General features: G+C 49.9%; 7 protein-coding genes across 7 annotated transcripts; 3 read left to right on the top strand and 4 right to left on the bottom strand.

Annotated features, from left to right (window-relative positions):
- Nucleotides 1-396: 396 nt before the first annotated feature.
- Nucleotides 397-3,678, top strand: AKAW2_40672A (WD repeat protein; the record flags this gene model as incomplete). Its single annotated transcript, XM_041689027.1, has 1 exon — nucleotides 397-3,678. The coding sequence occupies one exon, from the start codon at nucleotides 397-399 to the stop codon at nucleotides 3,676-3,678; it is 3,282 nt and encodes a 1,093-aa protein (XP_041542752.1).
- Nucleotides 3,679-4,008: 330 nt separating this feature from the next.
- Nucleotides 4,009-4,998, top strand: AKAW2_40671A (uncharacterized protein; the record flags this gene model as incomplete). Its single annotated transcript, XM_041689026.1, has 2 exons — nucleotides 4,009-4,094; nucleotides 4,188-4,998. The coding sequence occupies 2 exons, from the start codon at nucleotides 4,009-4,011 to the stop codon at nucleotides 4,996-4,998; spliced, it is 897 nt and encodes a 298-aa protein (XP_041542751.1).
- A 431-nt stretch (nucleotides 4,999-5,429) lies between these two features.
- On the bottom strand, nucleotides 5,430-6,574 carry AKAW2_40670S (uncharacterized protein; the record flags this gene model as incomplete). The annotated part of the gene is made up of 3 exons (XM_041689025.1): nucleotides 5,430-5,659; nucleotides 5,772-5,864; nucleotides 6,070-6,574. 3 exons carry the CDS (start codon nucleotides 6,572-6,574, stop codon nucleotides 5,430-5,432), a joined length of 828 nt encoding a protein of 275 aa, XP_041542750.1.
- Nucleotides 6,575-7,246: 672 nt separating this feature from the next.
- Nucleotides 7,247-9,593, bottom strand: AKAW2_40669S (putative AMP-binding enzyme; the record flags this gene model as incomplete). Its single annotated transcript, XM_041689023.1, has 4 exons — nucleotides 7,247-7,352; nucleotides 7,419-9,009; nucleotides 9,063-9,318; nucleotides 9,420-9,593. 4 exons carry the CDS (start codon nucleotides 9,591-9,593, stop codon nucleotides 7,247-7,249), a joined length of 2,127 nt encoding a protein of 708 aa, XP_041542749.1.
- Nucleotides 9,594-11,850: 2,257 nt separating this feature from the next.
- On the bottom strand, nucleotides 11,851-13,642 carry AKAW2_40668S (putative arginine transporter; the record flags this gene model as incomplete). Its single annotated transcript, XM_041689022.1, has 2 exons — nucleotides 11,851-13,331; nucleotides 13,432-13,642. 2 exons carry the CDS (start codon nucleotides 13,640-13,642, stop codon nucleotides 11,851-11,853), a joined length of 1,692 nt encoding a protein of 563 aa, XP_041542748.1.
- Nucleotides 13,643-16,051: 2,409 nt separating this feature from the next.
- AKAW2_40667S (MARVEL domain-containing protein) lies at nucleotides 16,052-16,734 on the bottom strand (the record flags this gene model as incomplete). Its single annotated transcript, XM_041689021.1, has 4 exons — nucleotides 16,052-16,065; nucleotides 16,123-16,187; nucleotides 16,312-16,588; nucleotides 16,650-16,734. The coding sequence occupies 4 exons, from the start codon at nucleotides 16,732-16,734 to the stop codon at nucleotides 16,052-16,054; spliced, it is 441 nt and encodes a 146-aa protein (XP_041542747.1).
- Nucleotides 16,735-18,564: 1,830 nt separating this feature from the next.
- Nucleotides 18,565-20,222, top strand: AKAW2_40666A (O-acetylhomoserine aminocarboxypropyltransferase/cysteine synthase family protein; the record flags this gene model as incomplete). The annotated part of the gene is made up of 6 exons (XM_041689020.1): nucleotides 18,565-18,614; nucleotides 18,683-18,737; nucleotides 18,801-18,884; nucleotides 18,969-19,328; nucleotides 19,402-19,970; nucleotides 20,039-20,222. 6 exons carry the CDS (start codon nucleotides 18,565-18,567, stop codon nucleotides 20,220-20,222), a joined length of 1,302 nt encoding a protein of 433 aa, XP_041542746.1.
- Between the last annotated feature and the right edge of the window lie 933 nt (nucleotides 20,223-21,155).

Here is a 21,155-nt window from a genome sequence, read left to right as displayed (position 1 = left end):
GCGCAAGATATATAGTATTGTTCTGCTGCTGCCCTCAACATTGTGGCTCAGGCGAGGCCCAAGTGAGGTCTGGATGAGTGATGACTATTCGAAGCTGTGCGAAACTCTTGCTGGACTTATGTATCCATACTGGGTAGAGTTCTAATCCTTCCCCTCATATAGTGTTTGTTCCCCGCCAGGCTGTCAAAAATCCATTTTGAGTTAAATTGAAGCCATTAACCGGTGCTGACTTGAGCTTTTATATTGGCGCTACAGCAGGTCCCCTTCGAAACCGTCTCCCAGTCTGATTCACCTCCAGTGCTGGCACTCATTCACTGAGCAATAGGTCGACATGCGCCGGCAAGCTCAGTTGTCTTGGTTTGGGATACCTAGTGGGAGACAAGTTATCCGCGCACAATGTCCCGTATACATACGCCAGAGCAATCCGAAGAACTTGCTGTTATTGAGGAAGCTCAATTCCTCCTTTCACAGTTTATAAGAAACTCCTCTCACCAAACACGAGGGTCCCCAGCGTCAAGTCGCGGCGATCAAAATACTGCCCCAGGAGAATGCTCTAGGACCGGGGAAGATATTCGGGGAAGCGTCAAGAAGCGCGGTAGGCCGCCTAAGACGCCTAAAACGCGCGTTGAACCTAGATCATCACCAGCGATCACTGGCGAGAACCGCATCACATCCAGCACACCGCAAACACCAGACCCCTTGTATTTTTCCGAACAGGATAGGCCGGATACTGCATCATCACCAGGAGATGGGCGTGAGATGTCCAGTAACCGACGCTCTCGGCGTGCAAGGTCTGGGCCAAACAACTATTACGACAAGACCAACTATTTGGGTTTCGGCTCCGATGAGGATGTGAGCGAAAGCCCTGCCAGGCCGTCTCCTACCACATCCCGACGACCCAGGTTCTCTAGCATTGCACCTCAACCGAATACTTCGTCATGTGTTCGTGATCGAGATGGACAGGCCCGTGTCATCTATTCTTCACCTCATGTCCAAATTATCAAGTCGCCGTTTAGAAGTCTAGATGATTTGAGATTATCTGGTCGTGCTTGCTATTTATCATTGCGTAGCCCGGGAGAGTACGCCTTGAAGTATCAGAACAGGCCACCGCTGGTGGATGAGATTCTCCATATTGACTTTGACAGAACCGAAATGGCAGCCATCATGGACTTGTTTTGCTTTTGCGGCTTTCAGCGACACGAGGAGATGGACACCGCGCTTTCGGACCAGCTTATCCAGGCTGCTCATGATTGTGATATCTCGCAGAGGGCCTCGAAGAAGATTAGGTGGGTATGTGAGCTTTCGCAGATCATCTCTACCGAGGAAATCGTTGGAATAGATGCTAGTCATAAGTGGCTTTCAGAAGCGATGGCACCTCACTCAAAAAACAAGCGAAAACGGCAAGCCAGAAGCCTGGTAGGAAAAATTCTGGGCTTAGTCCAGGACACGTCTCAGGATAGTCCATTGCTCTTCTCTGGGAATCAGCTCTGGGAGTTGTCCAGGGTTCTACCCTCCGCTCTGGTGCTCAGCCGACGTGGACCTACTGAGATAGACGCCTTTATCGCTGATGCGAAAAGAGGCTGCCTTCCATCCAACCCCTGTGTCATAGAGGCTACTGCATCGGGGTCTCGATGCGCCGAGATAAGCGGGTCTTTGAATAAAATCTTGCAGCGCCGTGAGCTAGGGCTTCGTGTAAAACGACAGCTTCAGTCAAATACCAACAAAGGTTTTAAGCTTGCGAAAACTTGGAAAGATGCCTCGAATGATGTGATTGTCCTGGCTTGGGCACCTGATGGCACAAAATTTGCTGCCGGCGCGACAGCACAATGCGACGAGCATAATATGGAATATAACCGAAATAACAATCTAGTTGTTGGTGATATTGTCAACAATGAGTTGATGGAATTACCAGACCACTATGTTCTTCGGCCCCCAGGGAGGAGCGCAGCAAGCCGGACTCTTCATGATCCTCGTCTCTGGATGAGCGTGACTTCCATCGAGTGGTGGGAAGATGCACTCTTTACTGCTAGCTACGATAATACAGTGAAGATATGGAATGCTTCCGGTCGAGATATATCATGCCGCAAGACGCTTCAGCATGATTCTAAAGTGGAAGTTATGGCTCGCTCCCATTATGAGCGGAATTTGCTCGCAACAGGCACACGTTCAATAGGTCTTTGGTCATTAGCAGAGTCAACCCACACTCTCCTAGAGCTTCCTAGGGCGCGATCCAGAAAGGACAGAGAACTAGTACCTACTTCTTTAGCATGGGGGACCATTAAGGAAACCGGAAACATTCTGCTTGCCGGGATGTGCGAAAAGGGTGATGGGACACTGCAGACAGGTCTGTTGGCAGGGTGGCGAATAGGCGAGGCATCAATATCACCTATGCAATTTTCCCCAAACTCTCAGAACATGTTTGACATTAAATGGCATCCCACCTTGCCAATATTTGCAGCAGCAACATCGATAGGTCATGGCCCTGTCAACAAGGCCTACAAGGATACCAGGTCCTTAGTCCGAATGTATCAGCCCTTATCATCAAAAGTCTGCACCATGGAGTTTGAGTGTCCGGCGCTAGATATTAACGACGCCTATATTTGCCCTATGAACCCGAGTTACGTGACAGCCAGTTGCACTGATGGAATTACCTATGTTTGGGACCATCGTCGCCCAGACCGAATTCTTCACAAGCTCCAACACGGAGAGCCTCTGAATCAGATAGATGAAACAATCAGCAGGGAGCAAGCTGATGTTGGCGTTCGTTTGTCTCTATGGGGTGATAGGATTGACGAATTCTACACTGGGTCTTCTGACGGCGTGTTGAAGAGATGGGATATCCTTAGAGCCCCGGAAGATGTGCTCGGTCATGATACGGCCAGATTTGACGAGGAAATCATGTGCGGTGCCTTTTCCGAAGATAAGTCCAATCTGCTGGTCGGTGATGCTGCTGGGGGTGTCCATCTTCTATCCCCCGGCCCGTTTACAAGCAACGAGGGCCTTTCTATGAAATTTAAGCCTTCATTACAACCTCAACTGCAGATGTGTCCTGATGGGCATGTATCTAATCCTGAATCAGGGATTAAGGCGGGCGCAGAACTTCTGGAGTCAGGGAAGCTCAGCAGACACCCAACATACGGAGTTGGACAAGGACCATTTTATGATGGTCCCTTTGCAGCCTGGGCTCGTCCGGAAAACACCCCTGAGCATGAGATTGCACAAACCCGACTGAAAGAAGAGGTGCAGCTACGGCAACTCGATGGTCCGCCCCCCGATTGCAGGATCGGGCTAGATACAGCCACCCAGCAGGATGTTAAGGCGCAGATTAAGCTGGCACATATTCGGAATCGGCGGCGCAATCAGAACAAGAGAACACTGGATGGGCTTACAGAGCCTCTTGCATATGCCGGGACAGATGCCGTCGATCCCGTTAGCGATGTACCCGATAACTACAAGCGCAGGTTGCATCATGTTGTATCACCAACAGTTTCTATGCCACCGAATATTGGGCTCATTGATCCAGTTAGGAACGCGGAATGGAGGTCCGGCTCGAATGTCATCCATTTTGCCGAAGTTCAAACGGCCCTACAGGAGGTAGAAGAGGCACTCGAGGAAGACTTCTGGTGGCCGCCCAGCAGTGCCATCGATGCTAACATCCGAGATGTTGACGGTATTTAGACTGGAGCCTGACGAAATTGGTTGGGAGACCGCTGATCCTATCAAATAACTCCTGCGGCAGGAAAGTCATTCCTCCAGGATGAATGATGTCAACGGTGTGCCGGCCAATTACATCACGTGGCTGAGCAGCGCCACGGGGCATTGCTGGGTGGGCTTTACTTCGATATCCGTACCTTAGATTGTAGTCGGTACTACATATATCTCTCTCTCGAATCCCAGCTCTTTTGGCCATTATAAACTTGCTACTTCAACTGTCTTGGCAGTGCTTAAGCCTTAGCCGATCCATTCCCGGCCCCCGTCTTCGCATATCTGATCGTCACACCACCACAGATGTCATTTGCTCCTCCCTCCGGGCCCCCGCCTCCTTCAGTACCTGAAGGATGGAAAGCCCAGTTCGACGACCGATATAAGCAATGGTAAGACCTTATTTCACATCTCCGCCATCATACCCCAGTCGCGAATACATATTCATCCTGCAAGCCGAAAGAAACTAACGCCCAGTGTCAAAGGTTCTATGTAGATCTACGCACTGGCAGATCACAATGGGAACGTCCCGAGGGTCCAACTTACCAGGAAGACTCGCAGAGACCACCCAGCGGGCCACCGCCATCATACGACGCCTCTAGTCCTGGTCCTCGACCTAGTTCAGCGGCGGCCGGCGGCGACAAGAAACCTCTGGGCTCAAGAAATCCGTACAACAGCCAGCCGGATTCTACGTTAGAGAGCGATGCCCGCTTAGCAGCTCAGCTACAAGCTGAAGAAGAAGCCCAGGCTCGTCGCAGAAGTCCGATGCCACCAGCACAGGCACAATCTGGCGCTGCGTCCGATTACTATGCCGAGAACTCCTCTTCCCGCGTGCAGTCCCCCCAGGGACCATCAACGTCACCTGCACCGAAACAGGAGCGGAGCAGGGGCTTCTTGGGCAAATTAATGGGAAGACATTCTGGCGGCGGTAGTAGCAGCAGCAGCGCTGGTGGTATGGGTTACAGTCGGCCACCGCAGCAAGCAGCCTATGGGTATCCTCAGGCTGGATACGGTGGCTATCCTCCTCCACAGCAGGCCGGGTATGGTTATTCTTCGTATCCGGCACAGGGTGGCTATTATGCACAGCAGCAGGCGCCGCAGCGGCGACACAATGGGATGGGAACTGCGGGGGCTGCGGCGTTAGGTGTGGGGGGTGGTCTGCTAGGTGGGTTTTTGTTGGCGGATGCTGTGGAGGATCTTGGACATGACTTTGATGGTCCGCCTCCGGGTGATTATGGTGGTGGTGGTTTTGATGGAGGGGATTTCGGTGGTGATGACTTTGGGGGTGATTTCTAGACGTGTTGTCGTGTGTGGTGAGCTACGCCGGAAGGGGCGATTGATGAGTTATGAGCATTGGGAGGTTAGCAGTCGTTGACTACTCTTGTTCTCTGTTGGGGTTTCTTCTGTTGCTTCTAGCTTGCTTTGCTTGCTCGCTTACTTTCGGATCATTGTCGTTTTCTATGTAGATAGTATTACTTTCCCATAGCCTAATGTGTTATGAAGATGCATGAAAGAAGCTAGGTATCGTTCCGTAGCTGATCGATAATCAGACCATTAGTTCTAACTCTAATCTCATCCCGCCGAGTCTTTCGGGAACAGGGCCATTTGAGGAGCTTATTATACATGGACACATCGATATCTATCCATTGAGCACGCACCGCAATCCATATACATACATACCATACCATCCTCTAAACCCCCACACGATACTGTAATCATACAACGCTTCAACCCCTTCTCCGCGACGCACCACCGCCCTCCCGGCCCGTTGTAGCAGCCGCTCCCTCAGTCGCAGCTTCTGCACCAGACGCACCGGGTCTAGGAGTGGCACCGGCCATCCAGCCAGCCAGGTCGAAGTTCCCGGGAGCCCCGCCACCAGCCATAGCACTTCTGGTTGCGCCTCCGATGGGAGAAGAGCGAGACTGTTTCTCGAACTCGGCGCGCATTTCGGGGTCCACTGATAAGAGTGCATGTTAGCAAGGAAGTTATTCACAAGATAAGATATAGCGAGCGAGAGAGAGAGGGCGGAACAAAATGAGTGGAGTCTAGTGACTTGGGACAGCACATACTATTCTCCATCAACTTGGGCATTCCAAAGGTGAAACCGAGAGCCACCAAAGCCATCAGGATCATGGGGTTCTTGAACAAAGCCAGGGGAGAGACTATATCGATGATATCAATCACAGTCAGCAATCCGAATTTCCGTAGAGAGGGGAAAAGCAACGTTCGAAGGCACGCGCGAGCGCTCAATGGGGATCGGAAGTAATTCACTCAATGGACAGACACCATTGCGCAACGCATGCTCCTCGCCCATCATAGCTAACAACAAGACCTAAGAGGGAAGTTCTAGGGTGAGAAAAAACATACACTTCGACCTCTCCTCATAAAAGCCTCTCCGGGCCAGAACCTTCGCCTCAACCATTACAGCTTCTTCAGCTCCACTGTTACCACCGCGGGGAGCACTCGCATCGAAGACGAACTTCTCCGCGCCGCGGTTATCCCACGGGTTCCCGCGAAAGGTCTCCCAGATACCCAAGACAGAGCCATCGGCAGCGACGTCGACGCGAAGGGGAGCGAACACATACTCCGGGGAGCGGATGTCGAGGAGGTAGGATTCGGGCTGCGAGGAGGCGGGGAGGTGGTGGAAGTTGAAGGTTGCGGAGCGGGAGAGGGGTGCAGTGAAATGGTGGTCGTCGTTTGTGTTCTTCGTGAAAGTAGTGAGAGTCGCATGGGTATTGGCAGGAAGGACGTTCGGGTTGGGGAGGATGGTCGAGGGAGGGATGGTGATGGTGAGATGACGGGCGGCGGATGCTGCGGTTGCTAGTGTTGAGGCAGAGAGCAGGGAGAAGAGGGAGAAAAGAGACAGATGCATGATGGGCAACAGATGCTATTCTAATAAGTGCAGCTGGTCAATGCAGTATGGGTTTTGAAGGGTGGTAGTGTCCGCAGAGGAATGCGGAGGTTGTTAGTGGACGGTGGAGGTGAAGCTATTCCGATGGATGATCTCAACGGCAGCGCCAGTGCCAAGCGCCGGCCGGCTAACGGTGAAGTCACGGCGCCACCTGGGATCTTTACCATCTTTTTACTGCAGCTTGCAACAACAATTAATTGTAATTCCTGGTCCTTCTGTACAATTTAGAGCTAGTGATATCTATGCACTCCACAAATGTATAGATTAATCTTTGAGCGATTCATGCTATATCTTTGAAGCTTTAGGTAGCACTTACGCTTTACGCCGCTATCTACTATATATCTGGCTGATTCCAGACAGCCAAAGTGCCTATATGCCGCGAACAATGTTAAAAAATAATAGTATATAATATGTACTCCTAACCACGGCCGAGGCTGGGCGTGTGGCTTCTGTTCTCGCCCTGAACAACCCCGAGACCTGCCCCTCAAAATGAAAACAATATGGACAGCATATGCATGAAACAAGAGGGCAGTCGGTTATATGTACAATGTGGTCTGGAGGGGTTCCCACAACAGATGATGTCACAATGCCGGTGGTAGAACAACAGCACATGGGCGAACAAAGCGCCATCCCTCATAGCTTAGCCTTGGGGGCAGACTCTTCAGCCAATGCCTCGGCATAGAGATCGTCCAAGACCTGACGGTATTTCTTTGTGGTGGGCGGACGCTTCAGCTTTAGCCTAATTGATAGGATTGCGGATTAGTATATATAACCATAAGTGGAATGTGGAGAGGTGATTACTTACGTCGGCGTAAGCAGGTTGTTCTCGATGGTGAACGGGTCAATCATCAGTGCGCAGTTCTTGATTCTCTCATATCCTGCAAGCTTGTGCTTCTTGGCAATCCGACTGAGGTCTCTCAATACAGCTTTACGGATCTTGGTGTCGTTGAGAACCGATTTGATGCCCTCGATGTCTGTAGCCTCAATGGTGCGGCCAAGCACCTTGCTGGCAAACACAGCGAAGGTATCGGGCTGGACTCCAAAGATAGCCACCAGGAACGTCTGGACACTATCACCATGGACATAGCCCTGGGCCAAGTAGCCCATTTCCGCCATATAGACACCCTCGAGCCGTTCCGGAGAGATATACTCTCCCTGTGCCAGCTTCAGAACATTCTTCCGGCGGTCAATGATGACGATACGGCCCATCTCGTCAATCTTGCAGACATCGCCGGTCCGGAACCATCCATCCTCGGTCACTGCTTTGGCTGTTTCCTCAGGGTCCTTGAAATACTCGCGGAAGACGTTCGCACCTCGCAACATGAGTTCTCCCCGAGGGTACGGCTTGTCGTCAACGGAATACTCCATATCCGGTAGAGACACCAAGCAAGCCTCGGTAGAAGGAATCAGCCCACCACAGTGGCCAGCTGTCAGGTCCGCGATGGACTGTACACATGCCATGGCATAAGTCTCAGTCAAACCATAGCCCTGAACAACGTCGACACCAAGAGCAACCCGGAGGAATTGGTGGAGTGAAGGGTCCAGAGGCGCCGATCCGGAAGCCAGCATTCTAGTGCGGTCCAACCCGATGGCAGCTGCGACCTTCTTCGCCCAGATCCGATCATACAAGGCATGTTTCCCTGTGGCTTTGCTAAGGTCAGGGTTCTTTAAGTTCGCGGTCTTTGTGGCGACGATGTGCCTCGACAGTGCACCTCTAAAGCCAGGAGCCTCAACAGTCGAGGCGCGGATGGCATTTCCGAATCGAGTGTAGAGGCGTGGAACAGATATGAATCCGGTTGGCTTGAGCAGCTTGAGATCGTCAACGAGCTCTAAGATGTTTCCGTGGAAGTACCCAATCCGGGCTCCTGCCCAAAAGGCCGCATGCTCAGACATCCGAGCATAGATGTGAGCCAACGGCAGATACGATATAATGGTGTCGCCTGGTTTTTGTATGCTGTTAATGAGCGCACCTGAAGCGGAGGCGACGGCATTCTCATGTGCGAGGACTACACCCTTCGGAGGGCCGGTAGTACCAGACGTATAGTTGATGGTAATGGTGTCGGAGGGGGCTGGAGGTTTGCAGGGACGGTCAACCGAAGCACCCAACTCTTCAACCTGGCCTATGGTGTAGATGGAGACATCTTGCCCGGCAGCCATTGACTCAAGCAAAGCACGCTTCGAGTGACCAGCCTCTTCACCGCCGTCCAGGGGGTCCAAGCTGACAATGATCTTGAGGTTAGGCAATTGGGGCTTCAGCCGGAGCAGGGTCGGAATGTGCGGCAGCGAGGTCACAACGCAGGCCAACTCCGCGTGGTTGATGATATATTCTGTCGCATCTGGGGCAAGGACATCGTAGATGGAGACCGAATACAGGCTTTGCGACATGCACGCCAAGTCTAAACCGACCAGAATTAGTGTTGCGCACGTTAGAAGTAACAAGATCGCATACCAGTTATCTGCCACTCGGGGCGGTTCTGACACCATAGACCAATACCATACTGGCCAGGACGGCTGCACTCGTGCTTGTGATGTAGCTCCACTAGACCTGCGCCGAACGCAGCCCGTCGCTTTTGTACCGTCTGATAATCCAACCATTGATATGGACCGTAGGTCTTGGTCGTGGGATTGTACGGACGCCAACCTAGGCAGTGGTTCTTCGGCAATCTGTTTGCAGTGGACTCGAAGATATCGTGTGCAGTAAGGATCTAGAAATGATTTGTGAAATAAGTCAGATCCATATCCAGCAGGGAAAGGCATATTGTGGTACGATTGGTGATCGCCGGAAGTCATGGGAAGGCAAGCATACTTGAGGATCCAACGACTTCAGGACGCCCTCAGTCGCATTCCAGGCCCGATAAACCTTACTCCGACCCGGCTTCTCCGTTCCAGGCAAGGCAACCGAGTAGGGAGTGCCCTTGGGAGGGCTTTGTCGCAACTCATCGGCGCGAGTAAGATGGAGAGGTTGTTGAGAGAATAGCATAGCGACAGGTGTAATTTACAGCTGATGAAGACGAGAAAGTTAGCATTACAAACACAAAGGCAAGTGTGATTGAGACAGATAACAAAGATCAACTTACAAATCTATGTATTAGTAAAAGAGAACAATGACAGCGAACCCAACTCCCAGGAAGAGTTGTCTAGGAACGACGGCTGGAGGTGGCGAGAGTAGTTTGGTAGGGTCAGGATAAGTACGGAAGAGGGAAACAAGAGACCGGAGGCGACGGTGAGGGTGAGGGGCGACGGTGGAAGAGGAGATCAATCCCAAAATTTGGAGAGACTATAAAGGCACTGCCGGACAAGGACAGCAATGAGACAAGAGAGAAGTAATGAGCACTTGGAGTACTACTAGTACTTAGTAGTTGCTGGTGGTAGTAACAGGGCAACTTGCCTACCTGAGGCATGAAGTGCCAAGTTGGGAAAGGGAGGGATCCAGTTGAACCTTCCTTCCCTTACTTTCTTGTTGGTCTCCGAGACGGAATGCGCGCAAATGGCGGCCGCTGACTGGCCAGCGCTCGTGTTCCCGCCACGCGACGTCCCAAACCCTTCCCCCCAAATCCGCAGAACCTCGGCACTTGCCCTGTTGGGGAAGCCACCCCGTTTCATTTCCAGTACCAAGGCATAAGTATCTATCATCAATTTGATGGAACATATGCTTCTTTGGGTTAATCCTCCACGTTTGCATTTCGCTCGAAATTGGTGTCTCTTCCCGCCCGTTGACTCCATACCTCGGTTCTGCGATAGACAATCATATCATAAGTATTAGTCAATAACTATCTAGTAGCCGACCTTGTTGGCAGGCGATCCTTTCCCCCAGTAGCACGCACTCGATGCTGTATAATATCTCCGGACCCCGAAAAAGAAAACTGCGGGCAGACACCTCCAAGTACTGTACGGAGTTCCTTTTAACCCCAAAAAAGTAGTACAAGCAAAATACACTCACATCGTAGAACCTATAAATAAAAAGAAAATAAAGTAATAAAGTAATAAAACTAACAATAATTCGTACAGCACTGCATAAGCCCCCCTAAGAAGTAAGAACCGACTAATTGAACTCCTATTAATTATTTACTCAACTACTAGTCTCCCCCACGCCCCATGAATCAACCCGCAGATGCCGGCGCCCCTCAATTGACGTCTGCCTGCATTTAATACATAAATTCGTTACATGCCAGTCGATATATCCACAAGCTAGGAGGTATAAACCGTGGACTAAGGTTGTACAGATGATCGGGCCCGAGTCTTGTGATATTCAACAACCAGCCGGCACATTGACCTTCTCACATGCTTGCTTTTTGGCTTAACCGATGCCTCCGATAACGCAAGTTAAGAAGATCCTCTGATCCGGCCTTGGCTCATGTTCGCCTCCTAGTCCATCACGTGTAGGTGTAGGTTCCATGTGAAGACCCGGGGTTAGCAGTGCCGACTGGTCTCTATTTTCTTTGAAGGGATCCCGTAAACTTTCGTGACGTATATACACTCTTGTAGCTTGACAGCTCTTGCTGATCAACAACACTAGATTGAACCCTACAATAATCCTACTTTTTGGCACTGCGCAGTATCTAACCCTGACCGAATCACCGCCACTAACCATTTACTCGCTAGTATTGATTAATCTGCTCAACGGCGGCTAGTACTACGACTACAGAGTAGCCGCATGTATATGGAGAATAAAGCTACGAACCATTTAACATGTAGTCGTAGTTACACTGCAAAACAAGAGTACGTCGATTATTTGCAAACTTTCAATTCCAGGAAAGTTAGACCACAGTCAGTTCGAACGAGACGTTCGACAGTAGAAACCATTTACCAAACTCCATGCCAATGCTGACATCCCAACATGTATACTGTACAGGAGGGGCTCAACCCATGAACCCAAAAGATATAGACAAAAGCCCCCTCATAAAATGAGGAAAAGACACCCATTCGACCCTCATTCATCATCAACTCATGCAGGTCCGTCTCGCTTTCTCGCTCTCTTTCTCTCTTTTCTTTTATATACCGACAAGCAACAGCTGTCTCAGCAGATGCGTATATGCGTGAAACCCAATTTCTAAGCGCCATATGTATTAACCGAAGGGTTCAGATGTAGAAGTAATAGGAATCTCTCTCTTTGTGTCAACCGATGAGAGGTATGGCGTGAATATGGGAGAATGAAAAAACAAGACAATAAAAAAGAAGAAGCACAAGTGTTGTTGACCACGGGCCTGTACTGAGATGCCCAGAGGGTCGTGATCCTCTCAGCCCAGGAATGAGCGTGCAAGCTTCTGGTGCCACTTGGTGGCGGGAGCCTCCGTTTCCCACGTTTCGTTATCAACCTCCTGGCGGCCCGTATCAATATCGGCCTCAAGAGGATGGACAAAAGATGTCCGGAAGTAGATCTTGTGTCCAACATAGAGCACGACGAAGAGAATCAGACTGATGTAATCGATGAAGAAATCCGTGACGCTAAAGCTGGTAATAAAGGAGGTGAAACCTTGCGTGATGATGATGAGAATGTTGAAAAACAGCCCGTACCAGGAATAGTAGGGCTGCCAGATAGCTTTATACGGAAGGGTGTCGCGGGAGATGTCGCGAGCCTTCAAGGCGCGCATGAAAGCAAGATGGCAGCCGTTCAACGATGCCCAAGTGATGAAGCCTGCGACACCGGCGATATTGACGAGCCAGTTGAACACAGTGCTACCAGCATTGGAGACGTTCATGAAACCGAGAAGACCGAAGGCTGCTGTGAAGGCAACGCTATAGTATGGCACACCCTTCTTGGAAGTCTTCTTGAACCAGCGCGGGGCAAAACCTTCCTGAGCCAAACCAATCAAGATACGACTGCCACTGTAAACGTTCGAATTGGCGGCAGAGAGCACCACAGTAAGCAGGACTCCGTTAATAATGTGAGGCAGAACCTTGACTCCAGCAAGCCTGGCCGCAATGACAAAAGGCGACGAGTTGGCATCGTTTCCATCGGTCAGGAGGTTCTCGTTGGTGTAGGGCACCAGAAGACCGATGAAAAAGATGGTCAGGACGAAGAAGAACAGAATGCGATAGAAGGTCTTGCGAATAGCCGCAGGCACCGTTTTGCGAGGGTTTTCTGTCTCAGCGGCTGCGATACCGACCAGTTCTGTTCCCTGATACGAGAAGCCAGCCTGGATAAGGACAGACCAAAAACCGACGAACTTTGCCGTCGAGTCAGGGTGGACACCTGAATAAGGAGCAAAGGGACCCGGGTGAACCCAATAGCGAAATCCGAGATACCCTTCGTCACCGACGCCGGCGTCAATGCAGATGGCGAAGATCATGAACCCAACAACGGTGATGACTTTGACGCTTGAAAGCCAAAACTCCAATTCACCGTAAAAGCTGACAGGCAGGAAGTTCAATAGGGTGATCAGAACCCAAAAGACGGCGATAAAGATAGCGATATTGATGGAGTCGTCCCAAAATTGAATGATCAGACCGGTTGCCGTTAACTCGAGTGCAAATGTACTAGCCCAGGAAAACCAATAGATCCACCCCATAGCGAAGCCAAGACTGGGGTCCACCAGACGAGCAGCGTAGGCCGTGAACGCTCCAGGAATCGGAATATAGGTCGCAATTTCACCCAAAGAGGTCATAACAGAGTAGACGATCGTACCGACGAAGATGTAGGCGATGAGGGCACCAACAGGACCTCCATTGGCAACAGCAGTACCACTACCAATGAACAGACCGGTGCCGATGGTACCACCTAGGAATTGAATGAGCAGGTTGTCACTTCCGGAATGGCCGTCTGTCTTGTGGCAGAAGCAGAAAGGGAAATGACCCCCAAGACAGTCAACAGGACTCACCAATGGCAATCATCTGAAGATGGCGACTTCTCAGCTTCCGCTTGAGATCGGGCAGGGGATTCGACTCGCGACTGGCGCCATGTTTCTCACAGTCGATGTCGTTCAAGTCGGACGAAGGGTTCGTGGGCTGAACCTGGACAGTCTCTTCAGGCGCCATCTTGCCCTTTTCCCCCTCGGCAGACGTGGATTTGACCTTGTTCCCGAAGGCCATGTTAGACCCTCAACGGCCCCAAAATTGGAGGATGCTGATATCCTCAAGGTTAGAGCGTCAGACGTACAGTGTGTATGAGAGTGACGGAAGAGAAGTCACAAAAGTCAAAATCGCGAAAAAGAAGGAAAAAGGAAGCTCGCCGCCAGGACTGTCTCCACCGGGAACACGGTTCGATTGAGTCACCAAAACTCGGAACCGTCCAGTCGTCGAGCTCCTCCTTATAAGCGGGTTCTGCGTGTCGCCTCTCCGAAATCCGCTAGAGATGAATCGCATCCACCTGCGATGTTAAGGTACGACCAACACGGCTGGGGATGCATATGCACGTCGAGAGATAATGTATCATGCCTTGTCAACTGGCCATCTTTGCCCGCTGATAAGAGAGGCAACGAATGATGATGATAGTGAATCTAATCGAATTATGTTCCAAGACTGAAAATCTTTAGGTAAAAGGAACAGTCAAGATGAGGGGGTGGGAATGGGGGTTCAGCACCGCCGGATGCAACCTCGCGCAGACATTCTCCTTTGGGTCGAAGTCTGCTTTTTCCCCAGACAACGACCGCGAGTTTATTGAGTTTATTGTAATCATGCACGTTGGTCATGGCCATGCTCTCCCGTAATTTCTTATCAGGTTGTCTTGTGCTTTCCTTCTTCAATTGGGTTGACTTGTCTCCTACACAATAATGGGGCAGTTACATACCTCTCTAGACTCTGGAGTCTTAGCAAGAGGCTGCTGTTGTGGATTGTGCGTGCCACTCGTACGCACTAAAACCTCCTCAACGTGGATTCCTTCTCCATCGACAGCGGACAAATCTGGGAACTTGGAAAAGGTTCAGCGAATGGGTGCGTGTTCCAGCTGGCCCAGCAGCGACGCCGGTGCTGGATGGTGGGTCGCGAGATAGGCCTTCCTTGGGCGGAGACAGAGTTTTTCTCTCGTAAGTCGGAAACTTTTAACACGCCTGCTCCTCTCTCGACGTCGCGTGGTGGCAAGAAAAATCATACTAACGATATCTCGGCAGGATAGTGATCGTAAAAGGCAATTGAGAGGTGGTTGGTTGTTACTGCCGCCTCCTTGAACCTACCTCGGATTCCAACATGAATATACAAAAAAAATATCTACCCGGCCTGATGCGCTCTCCGGCTTAAACGGTTGTCAACTCCACTAACCAATGGACTATCATTATCCACCACTCACCTTCTTTTTCCTTCCCAACTTCTCCTCATTTACTAGAGCCCGGGGAGACGTCTGCTAAAATAGTTCCCAAAGCCAATCGGCGAGATCCGAGTAGTCGGCCAGCCCTACTCCGTTGCAGAATTTTCCTTTTTCTATTTTCCTTCTCACTTGAATTTCTTTCTGGAACGTTGAGCGGACGGATATTTGCGGTGCAGCGAGTCGAACCACGGACCCGTCCCAGTCTCCCTCGGATCCCGAATAGTTCATTGGCACGTTTGCCGGAGACTAGATAATTTTGTCGAGCTTCGAAACATTCTATGGAGCTGCTCGTTCAAGACGGCTTTCCCACATCTGTTCTTTGGTCTTTCAATTTTCGTATCTATCTAATGTACCAGCATCGTGTACAGATGATCACGTAGGTAATTTTTTCATCTGCATTCATTCCTATTACGATCCGTTCTTACTCATGATTTCATTAATCAATTGCATGATCCAACAACTGAATCATCGGTGCGAATGCCAATCCCTGTCATCCGCTGATAGTGTCTCAATGATTCAATGACAGTACAAAGTGACACGCTGTAGTTCACTAAAAAGCTTATCACTTTTTTCGACGTGCTGTGGGTTTTTTCAGTGGATCGAATGTAAGCAAAGCTGATTTGCTAATAGATGGAGAACCCTCAACCCATTCATCCAGTAAGCTATCACGGCGGCATATCTGGTTTTTATGCCTGTCGGGCGGCCTCTCTTTCCGCGGTACTTTACTTTGCCTCTAACAGTCATGGCCGTCCCCTAACTCAGATTGTACATCAGATCACATCAATCCCCAAACGCATTCCACTATTGGCCTTTTGGAGGTTAAAGAGACCGAAGAATACTATAATCAATTGAAACACATTTCACATTCCAAGGTGTCCTAGGACTAAGTGGTATCATTTGGCGACCAAAACTTCCTAGTAACTAGTAACACATGGGTATCCTGCCGAAACCAGAACAAAGCAGTCAACGATCGATAACATAAAGCGCGACTGTAGTCAGCTGCTTAAACCATATCCTTCTATCCTTCCGAATTATCCCAAATTATCATTGTCATTACCGTCGCCAACCTCGCTGTCCCTGAATCACTGACGACGTAGTAGTCGTTCATAGTAATGACGTCATTATCATACTACCGGCGAATTCAGGGCTTCCTCCGCTGCTAGCCGAATAGTCGCTCTACTTTTCATTTCGAAAATGTATCATGGAACCGTCACTATCGACTCCATTTAGACGCCAACGTGGGTATGATCGTTAGGGGTGGGCTTCGTACTGGAGCTGGACCGGGTACGCGAAATGCCGAGGACAGCGAAAACGGAAGTAACCAGAAATAGTACCCTACGCGATCCATGTTAGCAACAATGCACAACAACACATCCTTCAGATCCCGCTATACACCACTAAACATTTCTGCTAGAGCGCTGAAGCTGGCGACGTATCTGGGATCAGAGGGAAGTCATACCACTCGAATGCACCGAAGACCACTGCGGCCTGTAACGCACTGCAACGGCTCCAGTGACAGGCTTCTGTTGGTGGGAGGAATACGGCTAGGGCGATGAATCCTGCAAACCAGAATATCATGGTAATCACTTCGACAGCTGGGATGACGATGCGATGCGCAAACTGGGGGAAGAACACTGGCGCCAAGGCAAGATAGGGAGTTGCGATGAAGGCTGTCCAGCACGCCACGAAAAGCATGAAATTGGGCGAGTCGCTACTATACGCGAACCAACTGATGTCTGTCATATGTCAGCTACTTACAATTCTTCTTTTGAATTGTGATTGAATGACTCGACGAACAGTATGCGGTTAAAGCAAGGACGATTATTCCGAAGAGGGCCTGAATTACCCGAACAGGGTAGATCCAGGGAAAATTCACAGCCATGCTTGATATTGGGAGCTCGCGTTGATGATGGTGCTGATAGATGTCCTATCTACTACACTCAGTCTGCGCGGCGCTGCAGCTTTTTCTGAGGAGTTCGTGGGTTAGCTGACGCTTAGAAAAACGAATGGTGTGGAGGGCAGGAATGATCTTCATATACGTTGGACGAAGAGAACTGTTATGAGCGCATAGCGCCTGAACGATGGCAAGTCACATGCTGTTGCACAGGCGGACGCTGTTTCAAGTTCTCCAGCCAGTGTGCGCTTAAGGCTGTGACGTGGGTGTGAATGGGCTGACGAACAGGCAGTGACTGACCTTTCTAGGTACCTTGCTTGACTGCTGCTATTTCTGTCTCTTCTTAAACGTTTAAAAGAACCAGCGATAATGCACACACATGCAGGCCGAAGACTTATGTTTTTCGATCTTGATTAGGCGACTTTGTGGCGCAGTAACAAGAGTCCAACGAATCTTTCAGACCGCCAGTTGGGCTGGGGAGATTCGGAGCTGCCTGCCCATCCAAGCAAAGGTAGTGTACTTAAGTACACAGCAGAATTATCTGGAAAGAAAATACCGTCATTATTCGGAGGGCCATCTCGTATTGAAACTTTTTGATTCGCGGCGCCTGCAGCATCAGTCGCAGATCCCGACGCTATAATGAAGCTAAAATATGAGGAAATTCAGAGAGCTTGTGACTCTGCCTGCAATGCTGGGATGAACGGGACGGGCTGCCTCTCTGGCCGCGAGTGCCTCGGTCCAACGGCTTGCTAGGATTGGTGACTAGGGAAAAGGCCAAGCAGGCGATGATCTCATAAGATCCTTTTTTTTGAAATGGTAAGAAATGGTAAGAGGGAAAACAATAAACTAACATAAAAAGTTGGTTTGTACTGTGTCAAACAGGGCTGAGATGTCTGCCTAGTGAGTTAGTGGCACTACGTACTAGACACTGCCAAGGGATGCCACCTGGACCCTGAGGGCTAAACACATGACGCCCATTGCACAATCCTAACTTATAGGCAGCAACTACGTACCATAATTAGTAGTCCTAGTAGTATGAGGACTAGGAGACGGTGATCCCCCGCGCTGGCTGTGTTGTTTAAAATGACGCAAACGTAGATTCTTGCACAATGTATCCATTTAGATCATCGTCCTGGGCCCAATGATAAATATTAAAGTACTATCAATACAAGGTACAGTTTCCCCTCCCCAGGAACCGATCTGTAGGCAGTAGATATCTATGCCCACAGGGGCAGATTGACTGAGCCTGCATGCAGTTGTTGGAAAGGCTTTTTTGGGGCGGCGAAATCAGGCACGTCCGGTTCAATATGTGGGCCTTTCGCTTTTAGCGCCCGGATGAGCCAAGTGAGTGAGTGTATATACTCTCAATACTATAGGAGATCCCACTACAAAGTCGTACTCCATGTTAATCAAGATACTATATTGATTGCATGTTAGTATTTACATAAACATTCAGGAGCAGAACTTAGGACCATTCAGACTACTAGATCAGGACCGAGTATAAGTACTGAGCTAGGAAACTACTACTAAAATGGTCAAGAATTCCTACCGTTCGGGATTCGTCGCCTCCCCCGCCTTTTCCTCCCCTCGTCCATTGTTCTTTGCTCCATCGAATCACGCCATCGTCGTCGCCAATTGCTTAGTCGTCGGTAGATCTACCACAATGCAAGCATGTGTCGTTTCCATGTCACTACCTGTTCCCATTATACTTCTCCCACCTCGGCCAATTTGTCCCCTCATTGTCCTCCCTGTTTAATCCTTGTTTTACTTGGGAGTATACTAGCTGAAGGATAGTGTCCCAATTGAATAGCCAGCAACATGTCCGAATCTAAGCAGCCCCATTTCGAAACTTTACAGCTTCATGCGGGGTATGTGCATACCGACCCCTCCATTGACCTGTCACACCAGATCCTCGCGCTGACATTGCTCTCTCAAGTCATGAACCAGATTCTGAGACCCATTCGCGAGCAGTACCAATCTATGCAACCACCGTAAGCCAATATCTTCAAAGATCTGGTATCATGTGCAGTCGATTCTGATCAGGTCTCTGTTAGTCCTACACCTTCAATGACTCCGCACATGGCGCCAGACTCTTTGGTCTCAAAGAGTTTGGCAACATCTATAGTCGGATTATGAACGTGAGCCTAGACTTTACGCCCCTCATTATAAGCATTGCATCAATAGCTGGTTCTAGTATCAACTAACCTAGAAGAAATAAACAGCCCACTGTGGATGTCTTTGAGAAACGTATCGCCGCCCTTGAAGGTGGTGTCGCAGCCGTCGCCGCCTCTTCGGGTCAATCTGCGCAGTTCATGGCCATATCTGCCCTTGCCCATGCTGGCGATAACATCGTGTCCACCAGTAACCTGTACGGTGGCACTTATAACCAATTCAAAGTCCTATTCCCTCGATTGGGAATCACAACCAAGTTCGTCCAGGGAGACAGCCCGGAGGCCATAGCTGCAGCCATTGACGACCGTACGAAGGCTGTTTACGTTGAGACTATCGGAAACCCCCGCTATAATGTACCCGATTTCGAAGCCATCGCCAAGGTAGCCCACGAAAAGGGCGTGCCCCTAGTGGTAAGTCTAGATTTTAGGGCCCTCGTATAAATTCGTCAAGAGGATTTGCAACTTATATTAGGGTGCTATCTAGGTTGACAATACATTCGGCGCCGGCGGCTATTATTGCCGTCCCATTGAGCACGGCGCCGACATTATTGTACACAGCGCCACCAAGTGGATTGGAGGTCACGGCACCACTGTTGCTGGTGTAGTTGTTGACAGTGGAAAGTTTGACTGGGGAAAGCATGCAGCACGCTTCCCACAGTTTGTTGAACCTTCCGAAGGCTACCATGGCTTGAAGTTCTGGGAAACCTTTGGTCCCCTTGCTTTTGCCATTCGGGTGCGAGTGGAGATATTGAGAGACCTTGGATCAGCTCTGAACCCTTTTGCTGCGCAACAGCTTCTCCTCGGCATCGAGACCTTGAGTTTACGTGCCGAGAGACATGCAAGCAATGCTATAATACTGGCCAATTGGCTTCGCAAGAATGAAAACGTCTCTTGGGTCTCATACCCAGGATTGGAGGACCACCCGAGCCATGAGACGGCGAAGCGCTATCTCAAGCATGGCTTTGGTGGCGTTCTTTCTTTTGGGGTCAAGGGAGGTGCTGCCGCTGGCAGTCAAGTGGTTGACGGCTTTAAGTTGATCAGTAATCTCGCAAAGTAAGTCCATCTGCGGTGGGGGCTGGACTCATTTGAAAAGCTTCGGCTGCTAATCATGTCTGCTACAGTGTTGGGGATATGAAGACCCTCGCTATTCACCCTTGGTCCACGACTCATGAACAGCTTACCGTACAGGAACGCATTGACTCTGGAGTCACTGAGGATGGAATCCGCATCTCGGTGGGTACTGAGCATATCGATGATATCATTGCCGACTTTGAGCAGTCGTTCAAGGCTGCTAGTGCTCTGTAAACTATGCTTTCGCTGGTTACGTTTGAGCTCTTGAAGTCTGGCTTCAGAGGCGGTGGCTGGTTCTGCGCTTATTTCATAGGGACTTGGGGATTGGGTCGAATCAGACTCCAGAACGCAGACACCCAAACGACAACGCGCATGGGCAGGCACTGAGGAATCCCATTGCAGAGGCGGGAACAGACACTTTCACGTACTATTTTGACGATATCGAGATGATACCAATATGAAGCATCTAGTTTTCAATAGCGAGCGGGCCCTTCGTAGATTCCTAATAAAACACTCAAATCAAGATAGTAAAGGGAAAAGGCAATGCCTAATAAGGCCGCCTGGATGGAACGCCTGCATCACCGATTACTACAAGGTTGGATTATACTACGGGCAAGCAGACACACTGGATGGGTAAGAAAAGAACCGAGCGTCTGATACGTAGCGACTATTCATCATAAACTAGCTCGTAATTTTGCTTCCAAACTGACTACAGAAGCAGCGAGCAGCGCGTACCAAGTGCCCAAGAAGGTTTGAGGCCTACGATATTGTACAAAAAAGCGATAGATCCGATCTCAGAACTTATGAATTTAGGTAAATAAGTGGGAGGTCAATTATGCACAAGAAGCGAAGAAGGAAATGAGGTAAGAAACGCAAGTGCAGAAGAGACACACGAGAAGCGGTTATCAGCCAACTAGCATTTCGTTTAATAGAAGGAAAAAAGCAAGGAGGAAGACTGGAAAAAAAGTAATACATCACATCACAAGAGCCACCCTTTCCCGGTGGGAGAGATGAGCGGGTTGCGAATACAGTTAGATAGAGAAGACAAGAGGCAAAAAGAAAAAAAGGTAGAAGAAAAACAGATCAGGTCTACTTAGACGCTGAATGGTTCAGTAAGTGTTCGAGCCAGCGAACTTCGGTCCACTCACTTCTCCAACAAGCGCTGTG

This window comes from Aspergillus luchuensis, chromosome 4 (assembly GCF_016861625.1).
Source record: "Aspergillus luchuensis IFO 4308 DNA, chromosome 4, nearly complete sequence".
NCBI lineage: Eukaryota > Fungi > Ascomycota > Eurotiomycetes > Eurotiales > Aspergillaceae > Aspergillus > Aspergillus luchuensis.
This window is presented reverse-complemented; position numbering and strand designations above follow the sequence as displayed.